Consider the following 17,610-nt stretch of genomic DNA (forward strand, 5'->3'; position numbering starts at 1 on the left):
TCTTCATATTGCGTTTGTACAGAATAACACAAAATTAGTAAAATAACAAATATTGCAGTACGAAATATCTCCATGCTGAGCCTTTTTTGCACTTCATGATTTCCCTACTTGAGAATCCTTGTCCAATGAATGGACGACCTTAGCACATGTGTGGTTTTGTTTACAAATTTTGGTTCACTTGCAAAAAGAGAAGTGTGAAAGCGAACCGTACCAAAAAAAAAAAAAAAAATTTTTTATTTGGTCCGGACCAAAGCAAGTGAACTATCGGACTTTCCTGGTGTGAATACAACTTAAATTAAAGTTTGAAGTTTAAAGTTTGTAATATACTTTAATTAAAAATTCTCATTAGTATTGTAAGAAAACACTTATTTTACTTGGTCACAAACAGCTCTGTTTTCAGCACGCCGTTTCAGTGCATATGACTTTAAATGATAATGAGCTTTGCTCACCCCGCCTCTCTGTTCTGTGCGTACACAGTGTGTAACACAATAATACAATAACCATAACACGTTGTTCAGTATAAACGTGGGATTATGAATTATATTGAGAACATCATACATAGAAAACATGCCGTAATGTACCTTAAGTGTAAACCTTAGACGCATTCATTGTGAAGCGTGCTGCTAGCGGTTTGCAAAGATTAATATAAATATTAATATAAAGTTTAATAAAACGTTACACTCACTTCAGTTGTTCTAGAGGTTCAGCTTCAGCAGGAACACGAAAATCTGGTACCGATCCTTTTTTCATGAGCAGCTGCTTAGCAAAACCAGCTTTATACTGACCCTCGATTATAAAGCAGTCTGGTGAGAAATGATTCGCGCAAACATGAAAGCATTGACGTTGCTCGTGGGGAACATTCCCTTCGAAAACAAACTCAGCCACTGCGTCTTCAGCGGTTCGGATTTAGGAACATTAAAATGACTGCTGTGTTCGTTATTACACCCAAGAACAGAACACCACAATCGCTTAGACGCCAATGATCACGCCGCCGGTCCGCGCAGACTATGATTGACAGCTCTCACGAGCGAGGGCGGGTCTGTGTTGTAACGGTGCTGTCATTCAACAATCGTGGGAGGGGCGTGCGACCTTGTGACGTCACACGCTCGAACGGCTTGATTTGAGGCAGGGGAAAACATATAAGGAGATTAAAACAAAAACACTGGATGGATTTTTATCATTTAATGATGGTTGTGTACAGGCACTGCCAACACACAATTCAGTACAATCATCTTGTAAAAGTGCATGTACCATTATATGACCCCTTTAAGAAATAACTTTTCTTAAGTATATACGTATATATAAATATATATCGGGTGTGACGAGACACTTATCTCAACAGACAAGACTCGAGATTGGGTTCACGAGAACAAGATGAGACTAGATGAGAGTTTTGCACAATATTTTATAGAAATCCGCAATGACTGGAAAAATGGTCTGCAGGTGCATTTTGAAATGTTTTAACTAATAATCTTGTAATGAATGCAATTTCAGTTCTACTTTATGAGTATGAATTATCAAATGCATTGAAAGACAACAATATACAATACAAGCACTGTAAAAGGTTTTGCCACAAACTCAACTGACTGGCTTTTCTCCTGGATAATTTCATGAGTCTCTTCAGACCTTACTGTACATTTATGAACTTCCAGAACTTCTGATTGAGGCTGTGTGTGACCTCATAATTGAACTAATTTCCACAAATTGAACATAGAAATAAAAACAGTATAAATAACAAAAATAAATAACAGTTTTCTCTTAGTCTTATTAAGTGCAAACAATAAGTGCAAGTGCAATTAAGTACTGTAGCTCACAGACTTATAATTGTTGTGAAAATGCTGTTTTATTTTGCGCCGGCAGTTCAAGGGTTAAGGCAGTGAGTTCGGAAAAAGGCCGGGTAGTGAGTAACGATCGAGAGAAACGATCGAGTGAGTTGGCTGGTGCGTTTTGTGTACAGTTGTTCTTGCGTTCCGATTAAAAGTTCAGAAACGGAGCCTCCCTTGTCTGTCGTTCTTCAGACGTTACAGTACTCTCTCAATATTCAAAGTGCAAACAGAGACCAAAACAGAGACCAGAGCCACAACTACACAGTCCAGAGATAGGTTTGATAATGGGAGACAGACTATTGTATGCAGCCTTATTTGCGCGCATCAGGGAGCACGCGTTTCATTTTCACTTTTTGGTTCGCGATCGCACGTACTCTGTGTATAGGGAGCAGCGGCGCTGAGCGCGTATTCTACAAGAGAAGACATTTGTCATCCGCCATCATGAGATCAGTGAACCGTGATTCCTGCTGCACTGTGTGCGACTGCAACTCCTGCTGAATGAGTAGAGAAGACATTTACAATAGTTTACAATGGTTTTTATTTTTATAAAAACAGCAAAACGACAGCGAAAGGCGGTGCCGCGGTGGGCACCTTCATCTAATGTGAATGTAACGGTGGCATATTCTATGCTAATTTATCATGGTGATATCACGAGACAGCTTTTCACTCGATGAGAAATCTTGTCAAACCCCTAATATATATATATATATATATAAATATATATATATATATATATATATATATATATATATATATATTTTTTTCATCAGTTATTTAAGAAAGTGAAAATGTAATATATTCTAGACTAATAACACATAAACTAAAATGTGTCAAACCTTTTTTATGTAAATGTAGATAATTAAAGCTCCTGTAGGTAACTTTTGAAAACATGTATTTGCTAAAACTGTCATTATGTCCTGACAGTAGAATATGAGACAGATAATCTGTGTAAAAATCAAGCTCCTCTGGCTCCTCCCAGTGGTCCTATTGCCATTTGCAAGAAATACACGCTCCCGGTCAGAAACAACCAATCAGAGCCAGGAGGATTGTCTTAGCAGTGTCAATCACGCTCGTGTATGCGCTGATCACACCCCTCTCTTGCACAGCGCGAGCCGTCGTTCAAACTCAAGACTGCCGGCGTGCTGAAGCTGTGCTTATGACGGAGAAACAACCTAAACTGCCAATTCTCGAGTGACACCTGCTCATAAAACAAAGAGGTAAGAGGAAAAAGAACGATGACGATAAACAAGCGAAAAAGAAAGAATTACACAGAGCCCATTGACTCGGTGTCAAAACTCTAGCCGCATAACATGTAGATAAAATGTCACGCACTCTGCTAAGCAACAATTGAAACCTGCTAATTCACTGGCTTGTCATGTTGCTGAAATAATGTACTAGCACACCTTATCTAGCATTATATATCGCTAGAATAATTACTTACATACTGTAACGTTAGTTACCGTTATATTAACGTTATCTTACTAGCTATTTATAACTTATAGAAAGAGTGCAACGTTATAAAGTTACATGTAGGCTATTGGAAAATACATAATGATTTGAGGACCAAGTTTGTAGTCAAAGTATGGGCAGGCCATAGTCAATGTAAAGCATATTATTGACGTTTAGTCCCTATTAGTGAATGTGCCATATCACTTTTTATCCGCTATTATCGGTGGCCCTGTTTACTAGCCTGCGCGTTTACGGCAGGCTCCGCTGTGGAGGACGAGCTGTGGAGGGAGGGCTGTAGCGCAGCAGAGAGCAAGGGGGTGGGACCTGGAAGTTGTGCTTGTTCAAATGTTCAGGCTAAGTCAACGTTTTCTCAAAACTCCCTACTGCAGCTTTAAGGCCTATATACAGCTATAAAAAAAAACACTTATCTCAAAATATTTTAATATTTATTTTCAAACTTGATTAAATTACCAATCATTTAATTGGTACCTCTCGGTCTAGTTCAGTACTCACAACCACAATCATGGGAAAGTCTGCTGACTTGACAGTTGTCCAGAAGACGATCATTGACACCACAGAAGGTCATGGCTGAAAGGGCTGGCTGTTCGCAGAGCGCTGTATTGAAGCATGTTCATGGAAAGTTGACTGGAAGGAAAAAGTGTGGCAGGAAAAGGTGCACAAACAACAGGGATGACCGCAGTCTTAAGAAGATTGTCAAGCGAAGCCGATTCAAGAACTTGGGAGAGCTTCACAATGAGTGGACTGAAGCTGGAGTCAGTGCATCAAGAGCCAGCACGCACAGCATTCTTCTGGAAATGGGCTTCAACTATCACATCCCTAGTACCAAGCCACTCCTGAACCAGAGACAACGTCAGAAGGATCTTAAAAAGAAAAAGGGCTAATGAGAAAAAGAAAAAAGAGCTGGACTGTAGCTCAGTGGTCCAAAGTCCTCTTTTCAGATGAAAGTAAATTGTGCATTTCATTTGGTAATCAAGGTCCCAGAGTCTGGAGGAAGAGTGAATCCAACTTTCTTGAAGTCCAGTATGAAGTTTCCACAGTCAGTGATGATTTGGGGTGCCATGTCATCTGCTGGTGTTGGTCCACTGCGTTTCATCAAATCCTAAATGAACGCAGTCGTCTACCAGGAGATTTTAGAGTACTTCATGCTTCCATCTGTTGACAAGCTTCATGGACATGCCGATTTCCTTTTCCAGCAGGATTTAGCACTTGCCAGCAGTGCCAAAATAACTACTGACAGATTTGTTCGCCGCAATATTATTGTGCTTGATTGGCCAGCCAACTCGACTGACCTGAATCCCATGGAGAATCTATGGGGTATTGTCAAGAGGAAGATGAGAAACACCACCGACCTAACAATACAGATGAGCTGAAAGCTGCTTTCAAAGCAACCTGGGCTTCAATAACGTCAGCAGTGCCACAGGCTGTTCGTCTCAATGCCATGCAGCATTGATGCAGTAACTCGTGCTAAAGGAGCCCCGACCAAGTATTGAGGGCATAAATGAACATACTTTTCAGAACTTGAATTGTAAATGCTTTTTTGATTTATCTTAGGAAATATTCTAATAATTTCATATACATGTATATTTGCTTTAGAGGAGGAAAAAGTTTTGAAAAAGACAAACTCTTTTTCTCTCTTTGGATTAATGTCCATGATAAATCATACAGAAGACCAGGAAACACTATTAAGACAGATAATATAGACATTTATGATATATACTGTATTGTTGTTTTATTCAGCAAGGATGCGTTACATTGATCAAAAATTACAGTGAATTTGTTTATACATTTATACAAAATATAATATTTAAAAGATTGGTTATTTAAGCTTTCTGTTCATCTGTTTAAAGAAAAAAATCCAGAAAAAAATTAATCCACACTTACCACACTTCATTAAGCAGCACAACCATTCCCAACACTGATTATAATAAATGTTTCTTGAGCAGCAAATCAGCAGAATGATTTCTGAAGGATCATGTGACACTGAAGACTGGAGTAATGATGCTGAAAATTCAGCTTTTCAGCTTTGTAGCAATTTCTAAAGTTTTACAGTGAACAGTTAGAAAAATACCGGATGTTTGTCAGTTTTTTTCGGTCCGTGCAGTCAGTCTAAGTGACATCACACACCTAATATTCCTACTGCTTTCTGTGTCATTAATATTAATAAAACAACAAATACAGCATTAACAAAGATGGAACTATATTTAATTTCTACAGTGACAAAAAATTGGAAGGCGATTTTAGAGTAAAATTCTACAGTAGCAAAGTAGTTCTTGATGTAGTAGCTGTCGAAGAACTTCTAGTGACCTTTACGTAATAAATGAAAAGCAAAGTTACCCCCCCTCCCCCCTATATGTATATATATATATATATATATATATAAAAATATAAATTATTTATTTTTTTACTGATCAGAAAAATGATCCGATCAGTGGCTCAAAAACCGCAAATGATCCAAACAGATAGATAGATAGATAGATAGATAGATAGATAGATAGATAGATAGATAGATAGATAGATAGATAGATAGATAGATAGATAGATAGATAGATAGATAGATAGATAGATAGATAGATAGATAGATAGATAATTTGTTTATTGTATATGTATTTATTTATTATATTTATGTTGTAAATCTATAACCTCATACAATTTACAGAACCTTTTTTTCTAAAGAAAATTTCAACTTTAAAAACATTGCCCTTCCCAGGAGTCTCAGGAGGAGGTCTTAGTAATAGAGCCCCTGTCAGTTCATCCTCCTCCCCTCTGCCCCGCTGATGAACAGTTCAGTGTTATCCACACTGCCAGGTACAAAACGCTCCTGACACCCCACCACACTCCATCAATGATGTTCCTCTGGATTTCCTCTTGTCCGTTTTTTTTTTTTCTCAATCTCTGCTCGTGTCTCACTGTGACATGTCCTCTCTTTCATGTAACGGATTGGTTGATATGATGGGGCTCGATCAGTGCTTTGACTGGAAAACTGGGTCAGGTCTTCTTTTATCTCAGCTTTATTATTATTATTTTTTAGAGAAAACACTTCTCACTGAAGACTGACGCTTGACTGACACAATGACAGCTAATTGGACATGTCAGAGAAGCTCATTCCTCAGAGGGTTTGTGATGGAAACTCTTATTTCTCCGGGAAGGACTCCGTTTCCGCACAAATCTCTCAGGAACCATTGCGCTCCGTGGCACCATAGTGGGGGGTCTGTCAGATAACCTTCCCAAAGTTATTTTCGCTTCTCTGTCCTGTTGTTACAGAAATTGCACTTTCTTTCTGCATAGAGATCAGCCAAGTCACCTTCCAACTCTCCAGGATTTTTTCAGTGATATTGCCAGAGTAATTCTCCCCCCAAAAAAGTGATTTTAAACGCCTTTTAAATATTTTGGTGATATCTAAGCTGACAGCAGTGAATTGAGTAGTTTACACCAGCCTCTCTCATGAATACCAACAAAGTCAGAGTACATAGACAATCCTGTGTGCACATCTTTTAAAGCACAAGATTCAATGAAAGCATTGTCAATGCATCAAACATACAGATGGCCTTTAATAATGTTCCTTCCTCAGCATTCACGTTCCATTTTCACATCAGCAAATGATGAAAATAACACTCTCTTCTTCTGCTCCACATCAACACAGCAGCATATATTAAGAAAAATAATGAATCATACACTGAACCGGAAGGTATTCATTTCCTTTTAATCGTTTCATTAACTTTGGGCCGAAGGGCTGACAAGAAAGATCCACATGTCTGTCAAACAAAGAGCAGTGCATATGAAATCAGCAGTACGTTAGACCTACAGTCTTACAGATAACACTGTAATCTTCTTAAATAACAAAAGTTCCTTTCATTCAGCCATTCTCACTTTGAAGTGGAGATCATCTCCCATTTCTGCAGCTTATGAAAGCTCTTGCTGCTCTGTAATTAATGCCTGTAATTGTCCTCATTTTCTTATTTGGTCAGTTACATGTTCCTTATTTTCGCCATTTTCTTGGCAGTGAATTTCTGGGAGAGGTTCTTCACCACTCTAATATTATCTAAATAATTTTCACACACTAACACCACTTTCACAGAAAGCTAAAAATTTCCCCAGATGTAGGATATCTGCGAAATGGCATACTATACACTAAGCATGCATCGATCCGATATTCAGTATCGGTATCGGCTCCAATACTGGAATTGTTGACGGATCGGGTATCAGTTAGACAGGACCTATCCAAATCTGATACTGTGTGAACTCATGGTTGTTACTGTTAAGCTCCACAAAAGGCAAAAACATATTATAAAGCACCATGAATGTTTTTGTGCACATTTGTGCACCATACTCCAAATCTTCCAAAGCCAGCTTAAAGGGTTAGTTCACCCAAAAATGAAAATTCTGTCAGTAATTACTGACGTGAGTTCACGTAGTGTAACAGCTTCTGGGTTGTACGTCAGAACGTAGGCTCACTATTGGCCAGCATCACACGCATCACACACATGACCAACGTCGGCCAATAGTGGGCCTACGTTCTGACGTACAACCCAGAAGCGCTGCGCAGTTACACTACGTGAACTCACTCAGAGGCCCACAGAGAAACAAATGAATAGTTGAATAAAGTCGTTATTTTTGTGTGTTTTTTTGCGCACACAGTATTCTCGTCGCTTGATAAACGGATGGTTGAGCCTCTGTAGTCACTTGGACTATTTTAAAAATAGTTTTTACTAACTTTCTGGGCCGGTTTTAAAAAAGTTTCAATTACAGAGAAGCCATGGAGGAGTGAGACAGCTCTCAGATTTAATCAAAAATATCTTAATTTGTGTTCCGAAGATGAACGAAAGTCTTAAGGGGTTGGAACAACATGAGTAATTACTGACAGAATTTACATTTTTGGGTGAACTAACCCAACTTAGTAAATGTGTGTAGAGTTCTCAACGGGCCTGAAAATTACAACCCGACCCGACCCGGCCCGTGGCTTTTAAAGCCCGGACCCGATGTAACCCGACACATCAACATGAATTATCTGCCCGAACCCGACCCGCGGCCCGACGCCACCCTTTTGATCGGTGAGTGATGTATGTAGAATGACTGCTGCGCTTGACGCAGAGAGAGAGAGAGCCCCGGCCGCGCGCGCGCACTCTCACGTCTCACACATTCCGCCCATCCAGCTGACATAAACCACATTTCAATAAATGAAAAAAACTATCCAGTGATTAAATGTTTTCTGTATTGACGCAAATCTTGTGCGATGTCCTAAACTGCCGAGATAATCACACAACGTGTCGCGCCGCCCCTGAGCAACGGTGATTTCACCTGCAGCAAGTTTACTTTTCACCAACTCCATCTTCTTCTCCGGGCTAAAGGCGTGCACGCAGCGGCGTCAGGTCTGCCCTCGCGTCGCGATGCACGTTGCACGCAGCAGCCAGACTTTCTTTACAGTGAACAGCAGCGATGAATAATAAATGTTTTTTTTTTCTTTCACTGTACAATTCAAAAGATTAAGCCCGAGGTCCGACCCGACCCGAGTCATTTGCAAATATTTTCGACCCGAACCCGCGGGTCCCGTCGGGTTTGTCGGGCCGACCCGACCCGTTGAGAACTCTAAATGTGTGTTTACAGTGATGAATATTAATCTATCTGCAATAGTGGGCAGCTCAGCTTTAACAGTGCACAGTCCAGGCACGCTGCAGTCTCTCTATAGCAAGCAGCCAGGCGGAGAAGCTTCCAGCTGGGCTCATTTCTCCTCTTTGCACCATGCATCAGCTCTAACATAGACACACCAGCAGGGCATAAAACTTGAATGCACGCCCAAGACATTTCTTTTGTTGTCACTCTTTGAATCTCACTTGACTGAACACATTGACAGGGATTATTCTATCTTGTTTGCCTAAAATATTGATGTTGATGTAATATGTAGGTTTATCCACTTTTTGAGTTAATTTTTCTGCTCACGTTTAATTGTTTCCTAGTATCAGCCTCAGGCTTCACGGACCGCTCATGGACAGCGTGATGCATATTGCACCAAAAAAGTTGGCTTCTATCAGATTGCCTGGCTTTTATGCAATTTCTGATACAGGTTTTATCAGCCCACCAGGAAACAAAGTCATGTTCTGTCAAAAAAGTCACAAAATCTGCTACAGTGAACACTTCTGGGTGTGTTTTTTTTTTTTTTTTTTGCCTTTTATTAAATAGGACAGTGTAGAAATTGCAGGGAGAGAGAGCTGGTCCAGTCGCAGTCATGCAGGCGCCATCTTTATTATATAATTTGAATGTTTTACTATTGTAAATATATAGTATAGTTAAATATAAACTATTTCTCTTTTTTTTAAGAAATATTATGACCCTTTTATCTTGGGAGCAACGTACTACCTTCTGCTGCAGCTCCATCTGCTTCTTAGAGTTAGACACTGGATTATCTAAAGGTTGCTAGGCTTATGGCTTCAAATCTTTGTTGAGACTATTAGGTTCCCATGGCCATTGAAAACCTGGAAATATCTGTGATTTTTTTAAAATACTTCTAGTTATGCTCAGCTCTAAACCAATTTGTCTAGAAATTGCTTTTTTGAGTGTTTTATCTATATTTATTAAAGCTCCATCCAGTAATATTGAACAATTGGAAAAGCCAATGAAATTCATTGGTCATGTGGGAAACCTGTTGAAAAGACAGTACAGCCAATAAATGAGATATCCTCAAACACAACTGTACATTCTACTCTCAATTATGTACAAATGCACATTTATCCACTCTCAAATATCGCAAAGGAAATTAAACTATGGTTGGGTGCTTGACAAATCAATCAGACAGCCCCTTCCTTCCAAATAGGCGGCAGAATAATCCGGAGAGTGGACCAGACTCTAGTCCACAAGGCAATTTAAGACGAAATACTACCTAAGTTGGTTCCAAACAGTATATTTCTGAGGCTTTCTGACGTTTGCTCTTCTGCAGTCTTCCTATTTAGGATGTATAATCCTGCTCATCCTGACAGCAAAATGGTACAAATCAGATACTGCCTTTCCTGCATCTTCCAATGCATATGAAATGAGTCATATGCTAGACGAAAGAACTCTGTGATCATATCTGATGTGCGGAATTATGACTAAATAAATCAGGTTAGTGCTGGCATCAGCTGTAAATGCACAAAGCCCATTTTAATAATGAAACATTCAATTGGTCTAAAGCAGAGCCTGGAGGGACGCCTGATTGTGTTTACTTCCATTTCCTCCCTTTTTCCCCCCCTCCTCTGCGGCGCTGGAGAATTTCACCCAGCCCACGCTCCAACCTGCACACGTACACGAGTCAAAGTGACAGCGTAATATTAGTCGGAGCGAGATGAAGTGCGCGTGAGCTGATAGATTCTTCCCCGCTTTCTCTGTCAAACACACTGAATACATTCTGGTGTTCATTCTCACCTTATGGGGCTGTCATTTAATGCAAAGCTCTGCCGGCGCATTCCTTCTCAATGCGTGTGATTTAAAACGCTTTTCAACTACCAGCGGAAAGTTGGTGCACTCGTACCGTGTGCTGAACAAATGAGAGGTAATGTCAAACAGAGGTGGCCTGATGGAGGCGATCTTTTGGGCCTTGAGCACAGCGGTTCTGCGGAGATAATGACCCCAGGCGCTACTGGAGGCTGGAACAGTCAGAACTTTTGCAGAACTGCGTTAAAAGAGCACTGTGGTTTTCACATCAGGCCCAAGAGCTACAGTTGCATTAGTAAAGAGAGACTATCACTTCTTTTAGAGGAAAAATCACCAGGCTACCTTATAAGAAGATCCTGTCAGCCAATCCAGCCCAATGCAGATACAGTTTGCCTCCCGTTAACCTGAAAAACTGAGAGTTTTTGTCATGCACTGTGCAGGAGATAGTGGAGGTGAATAAATAAACTTGGAGGTCTAAAAGGCTTTTCTGTTTTATTTCTCTCCCTATAGGTGAAGACGATAGCCTGGCCTTTAAGGGAAAAGTGTCAGTGGAGGAAATCTTCAAGAAAGACTTCAAAGTTCACGACCCGGACGCTAAGTGGATCAGCAGTAAGTGCTTTCATCAGCAGACATTTGATTTCCTCTAGCGCCGTTCTTCCATTAGATGTCCAGTGTCTAATAAGATTGCAGAGATTATCTGAGCATTGAGTCACAAACGTACTATAATTCTCATTTTGCACATAATCAATTCAGAGAGGCAGCAGAATACAGCGTTGTTTCCTCTTCAAGGTAAAACGAATTCCACCTTTTTCATAGTCAGACATTTATCAAATTTATCAAAAAAAGCATTTGAGAATCAAGATCTTATACTGACCTAATTAAAATCTAACTGCTTTATAACAAGTCACTGCTTTATAATTGCTTCATAACAAGTGGAATCCGGTTTTAAATAAGCATAAGTGCGGATTTAAAGCAAAACATTTTTAAAAATTAGGTTTCAAAATGATAGATATGGTGTTGAGATTTAAGAATTGTGACACTTTGTCGTTGTGAAATGTTAGTGATTCAATCATTGGCAAGTGTACTTGAGGAGAAATGACATTGTATGTCTTCTAACCCTTACAGAAAAAAATACTTTAAAATAGAATTTAAAAGTGTGAAAAAGTATCAAATTTAAAGCTTCAGTCAGTAACTTTTGTTGCTCTAGTGGTCAATAAACATAACTTTTATGTTTTGGTCAAAAAGGGTTTGTTCACCCAAAATTTGGTGGGGGGTGGCACCTGTGCTCCTAATGTAAAAAATTTAGGAGCACAGTCAAAAGTTTAGGAGCACCTTCTGATCAATGACTGAAATCAACCTTCCCATTATGAGGTGATATTTGAATCCTTAAAATGACTTGCTGGGGCATGTTTTAACCTCTGTAAGGGCATTTTTTTCTAACCTTATTAAATGTGACATCTTTTATGTCAAATTCATAAATTTATATTTATAAATTGAGTTAATATATTAATACACAATCAGGAAGAAAAAGTTACCAATCAAATGAAATCAGTATCAACAAAATTCATATTTGCACTGCAGAGGTGGCATAGAAGAACAAAAAAGTGGCATTTAGGTATATTTACAGACTGTTTAATGAGGCTCAGAAGTGGTATGATAATAATGTTATGAGATTATTGTTTTAAATAGAAAGTTTTGAATATAGAAATATTAAATTATTTAAATAACTGAAATGATTTATTTGAAATGAAATAAAACCGCCAGTACGGAGAGGCAAGTCACTGTCTTTGTGACTGAATTCAATCGATTCTTTCAAACGGCTGATTCATTCAGGAAAAAAGCAAGCGACTGTTTATGAAAGGGTCATTGAATCCTTGATTCATTTGTCACATGTTTTTGTGTGTGGACCCAATTAAGGTGATTACCTGTTTCTATGTAAAGTTGACTTTACTCTACATTGGTATTGTGCCTGATGAAGACCTGAGGGTCAAAATCTCACAAACTTCCCTTATAATCAAGGAAGTTGTCTAGACTGAACAATAAATCTCTTATTTACATCGTGTCTGTACTTTGTTATAATGAGAGGATTCGCGAGCTTGCATAACTCAGCACTGAACAAACTCCAGCGTTTTAGCGGTGAGTGGATTTTAACTTAAACGCCTTTGATTGGCCATTGTGTCTCAAGAAATCAACAGACACGTCTGTGATTGGCTACATTGCTCAATGCTGCAAAAACACGTTCTCTTATCACGCTCTCCAGAGTGCAAAACACAAATACACATTAGCGCGTTTGCAAAATCTGTTTTGCCAATATGTTCTTATTAGTTTCAATGAAGTTGCACCCCCATAGAACCGGGCCTGATCAAGTCAGTCACATTGGTGCTCCTAAAGTAATTTTCAGTCGCAAATGCGACTGATATGGTAGACTGTAGAGCCCTGTAATTTATTCCCCCTCAAGCTATCCTTGGTGAATATGACTTTCTTATTTTCACCCGAACACAAAAAACACATAAGCTTACACTACGCCTACGCCATATGTCCTTCGTCATATGTCGGGCCAGAGGTCACCTTTCCACCGGAACTCGACTCAACTTTTATTTAAATAATATGTTATCTGCAAGTACATTTTTTTTTTAAATATATATTTAAGGTTTGAAGTACACTACAAGTGCACATTTCATGCAAATAACCACCTTTCTGTTTTCACAAGGGAAAAATCACCAAAACAGCAATTAAATTCTTTGCAAAAATGGCTTAGAAAAGTAAAGTTATGTGAAATTTTTTAGCAGCATTCAAGCTCAGATGACCTGCTTTGATATTTTATATCTAATGAAATAACCAATCAGACTTTTTTTAAGTGGGTCTGACGGTTTTTAAATAGTTTTTGGGGCAATTCTACAATTCTGAATTAAGTCAGAATGAGGGTGATTAAATCTTTGTGGATATGTGTCTGGATTGTGATGTCTATTCCTCATACAAACGGATGGTTTAATGCAAAAAGAGGAAGACGTTTATCAGCGCGTAGATTAATCAAGCAGTCTGATTTGGTTTGAGCTTTATTAAGCTGTCTCCTCTAATCAGCTGCTTTGGGCTGTGCAGATATGGAAGCGTCTCCATGCTCAAACCTCATAAAGCTGTAATCTTAGCCACAAACCGTTCATTCAAATCCATATTGCACACACAAATGGCAAAAGCTTGCTGAAGTTGTTTGTTTATCTATTTTTTTTTATATTCATTTAATATTAAAGGGGCTTTATGGGAAATTCAGAAAACCTTGTTATTAGCATATTCACTTATTGGCCGCTAAGTGAACTTCAACCCGCTACTAACTGCTCGTGCTCATGTTTTGTAATGTAATGTACAAAAGACTGAACGTGATTCAAGGCCCCAATATACTTACAGTGAAGTTCTTTTTCATTCCCACACTGCTGAGAGTAGGGCTGCAGCTATCGATTCTTTTTGTAATCGATTAATCTAGCACTTAATCGATCGATTAATCGAGTAATCGGATAAAACATTTGTTGTGTTTTTAAACAACCAAAACAAATAATGCGTAACGAAAATTATGTGGCTGTAAAATGATAGAGCATTTGGCTTTTATTTATAAAAAAAAAAAAAAAAAAAAAAAAACTGGTATTTATTCCAACTCCAACGTTTGGCTCCAAAACTAAGCCTATTTATTGCAATTTTTACCCATTTAGTATAAGTGCCAACAATGTTCTATGCTCAATTACTTTGGTAGCCGATTAAAATGTCTTCCCCAAAAGTACGAGTGGATTTGGAGAAGCAGGCTGGGGAATTTCATTTTTTGTTGTTGTCTGTAACTATTTGGAAGACGTGACATACATACAAGGTCTCGCAAAGACTGCAATACAATATTTGTTCCTCCATCACGTCGCGGTGTATACAGTGAATGCATGCTGAAATTATTGTTGCGTGGCTACATAAAAGTTTAAGCATATTTGATGCATTCCGCAATTGATCTGGCGCGTGAGAGAGACGAGGGTGCATGCGTGCGTGCGTGTGTGTAAAGGGGTTCTTTTATTAGGCTATACTCTCTTGCAATTGATCGTGAATACGTTTACTACTTAAAAACATCAAAGCTAAACATCATATCTAGTCAAACCGCATCCCGACATCGCTACAAATACAGTGGGATTAAAATCAGCGAACATCAATGTATCATAGGCTTATGGTGTGTTCACACCGAACGCAAATTTAATTATTTGCGCGAGTAGATTACATACAAAGTCAATGCAAAGACGCGAATAGACACATCATTCGCGGCGGGCGTCGCAACTGACGCGAGTTGGGCTACGCGTTTGCCGCCAACGTCTTCTGCGCAAGTTGAAAAATTTGAACTCGAGCGAATGTTCAAGCGTCTAGACGCGATAAACGCGTATTTGACGCTCTATCCGCGTTCGGTGTGAACACCATTAGTTTACCTTGTTTCAGCGACGCTTGGTGAAACAGCATGGAGTGGATGTTTTCGGTTCAGATGCTGAATCATTGAAGTCGTACTGTTGTGGTATGCCAGGTCTATTTTGCAGTAGACACATTGCACCTTGTTCTCTTCCTTTTTAAGTATATAATGATCCCAAACTTTAGACATTCTCTGCCGTTTATGGACATCTTTACTCTCCGCCATCGCTCCAACTAAATTCAAAATGTATCACGCGCTATAGTATAGATCCCTGCGCGTATAGTGCGCGTCATAGGAATTTAACGAGGCTTCGAGGCAGTTTTTGCCTCGAGGAATTTTTGTAATCGAGTTAATCGAGTAACTCGATGAATCGTTTCAGCCCTAGCTGAGAGCGATGTTTAGATGAATATTTGTTGAAACCTTAACAAAATAAACCCACAACATAGATAACGGCTGTGAGAAAACAGCAGTTAAGAAAGGATCTGATCATAGCGATGTGGATATGTTTGACATGTCAACAGATGAGGTAATTAAAGATTACACGTTTGATTATAAAGTAGGCCTATATTTGAGACTAGGGACTATATAGATCTGGCTATGTGAGACTATAGTTTGAATGATTCCATTTTCTTTGCATGTTGCATTGACATCACTGTACAGAATGGCTCTTTCGGCATTATCCTGAACATTGTATAAGCATTTGTTTCATGTGTCATAGAAAGGAAGAGAGGCTCTCGGGAGCAAGTGTAACCGTCAAATCCTTTTGATATTTGAAGGAATTTGAAGATTAACCCTGCATGCTACTGACCTTGTGAACAATTAATCCATAAATATATACATAAGTCAAAAAAACATATGCTTATTTTTTTTTACTTAAACAATTATTTTTAATCAAAATGTCATAACTTGATCTGCCTCTATCCGATCAATAAACAAGTGTGCCACATGCACCGCCCCCCAAACCCCTATTCCGCCACAATTGTTTTAATTAATTAAATTAACTTGAATGTACAACAAACCGGAGGAAATGTACAGCCGCTACTTCTGTTTCAATGCAACTTTAAAGGGATAGTTGAACCAAAAATAGTATTTGTTGTCATTGGATGATTACAAAAGCACAATAAATGTTTACTACATTCCAAGTCTTCTGAAATCATACAATACCTTTGAGTGAGAAACAGACATAAATGTACATTGTTATTCCCTCAAAATCTTACCATTTGGAAAGACATGAGGGTAAATGAACAATTGTCATTTTCTTTAAGCATTACTCTGGCTGCAACATAGTCATGCTATGCAAGATGATCAAAACAGCAGTTTTATCTGTCCTGCTAAGTCAACAAAAGCTATGTATCTCAGTTATGTAGATGCTGTGGCATATTTAAACCAGAGTGTTGATCATTTCTTTCATTACAATTTTGTTCATGTTCCTGCATCGCAGCTATATGGAGGCATCAGCATCACCCTCATCACTCTCACACAGGAACATTAACTCAGCGCTCACAGTCATTCATCTCATCTGGCTTTGATTCATAACATAACAAAGCGCAGTTCACCGCCTAGCAAGCGGGTAGAGTAATTTAGCTGGAAATTATGGCACAATGTCTCTGCTCTCGTATTGATTGATGCTCTGCCCATTTTTCACAGCATCATTTTAGCTCGTTATCGTTCATGTCAGTCCAGCAAAGGTAAACAGATCTGTCGGAAGGAAATGAGTTGAAAGGTAATGAGGAACCTCTGCCTCTCTGTTTGTTTCAATAATGAGTTTTAAAATTTCAAATATTGTTCTTTCTTGTTTTCACTCATTTATTTTAATTAAATGCACAGTATGTAAGTTTAAAAAACAAAAAAACAAAGGCGTAGCTTGATGACGTCGTGAATGAGCGTGGAATCATGGGAGTTGTCGACTTCACCTCCACAGGCGATGGAAAGCAATATGACAGGACTCAGGCTGAAATCATGTTCTTGAATGAGCTAATATATTAAAGTTTTATTAACATTACTGTGGTATGAAACAGGACGGGGCCGAGAGCCTATGATATTTTACGTTGCTGTTTGTATAATGATTATATGCTGCAGTCGGCCATTGGCGCTCCTTTCATTTGGTTGTTTATGTTTATTTTAACGATTAAAGTACAAAGACAAAATAGTGTTGTCTCTGAGGCATAGTACAAAAATGTTATTTGCGGTAAATCAAGAAAACAAAAGATTCAAACAATAAGATTAACCGTGTTGAGCTACAGTGCTTAGCATAAGTGAACACACCCATGCTAAAGTTGACTAAAAAGAGGAATAAAAAATCATCTTTTGGAAATTGATCTTAATGCCTTAATTAAAAAAATTAGGAAAAATCCAACCTTTAAGGACACCAATTTTCTTTGTGAATGAATAATGTATCGTAAATAAATAAATGTTCTTCCTCAAGTTAAATACCCATAGAATAATTTTTATTTTTAAAGGCCAGTTATTTCATGGATCCAGGATAGTATG

The 17,610-nt window shown here is 38.6% G+C and overlaps 1 protein-coding gene across 4 annotated transcripts in view; it reads left to right on the forward strand.

Annotated features, from left to right (window-relative positions):
• Positions 1 to 17,610, forward strand: part of dpp6a (dipeptidyl-peptidase 6a) — a 480,936-nt gene that overhangs the window by 329,036 nt on the left and 134,290 nt on the right. For all 4 annotated transcript variants that reach the window (XM_056249831.1, XM_056249832.1, XM_056249829.1 and 1 more), the window contains one exon: positions 11,208 to 11,306. In XM_056249831.1, coding sequence (XP_056105806.1) covers positions 11,208 to 11,306 — 99 coding nt within the window. The remainder of the gene's footprint in view (positions 1 to 11,207; positions 11,307 to 17,610) is intronic.

Source organism: Rhinichthys klamathensis, unplaced genomic scaffold, assembly GCF_029890125.1.
Source record: "Rhinichthys klamathensis goyatoka isolate OS25496 unplaced genomic scaffold, OSU_Roscu_1.1 h1tg000064l_1, whole genome shotgun sequence".
Classification (NCBI taxonomy): domain Eukaryota; kingdom Metazoa; phylum Chordata; class Actinopteri; order Cypriniformes; family Leuciscidae; genus Rhinichthys; species Rhinichthys klamathensis.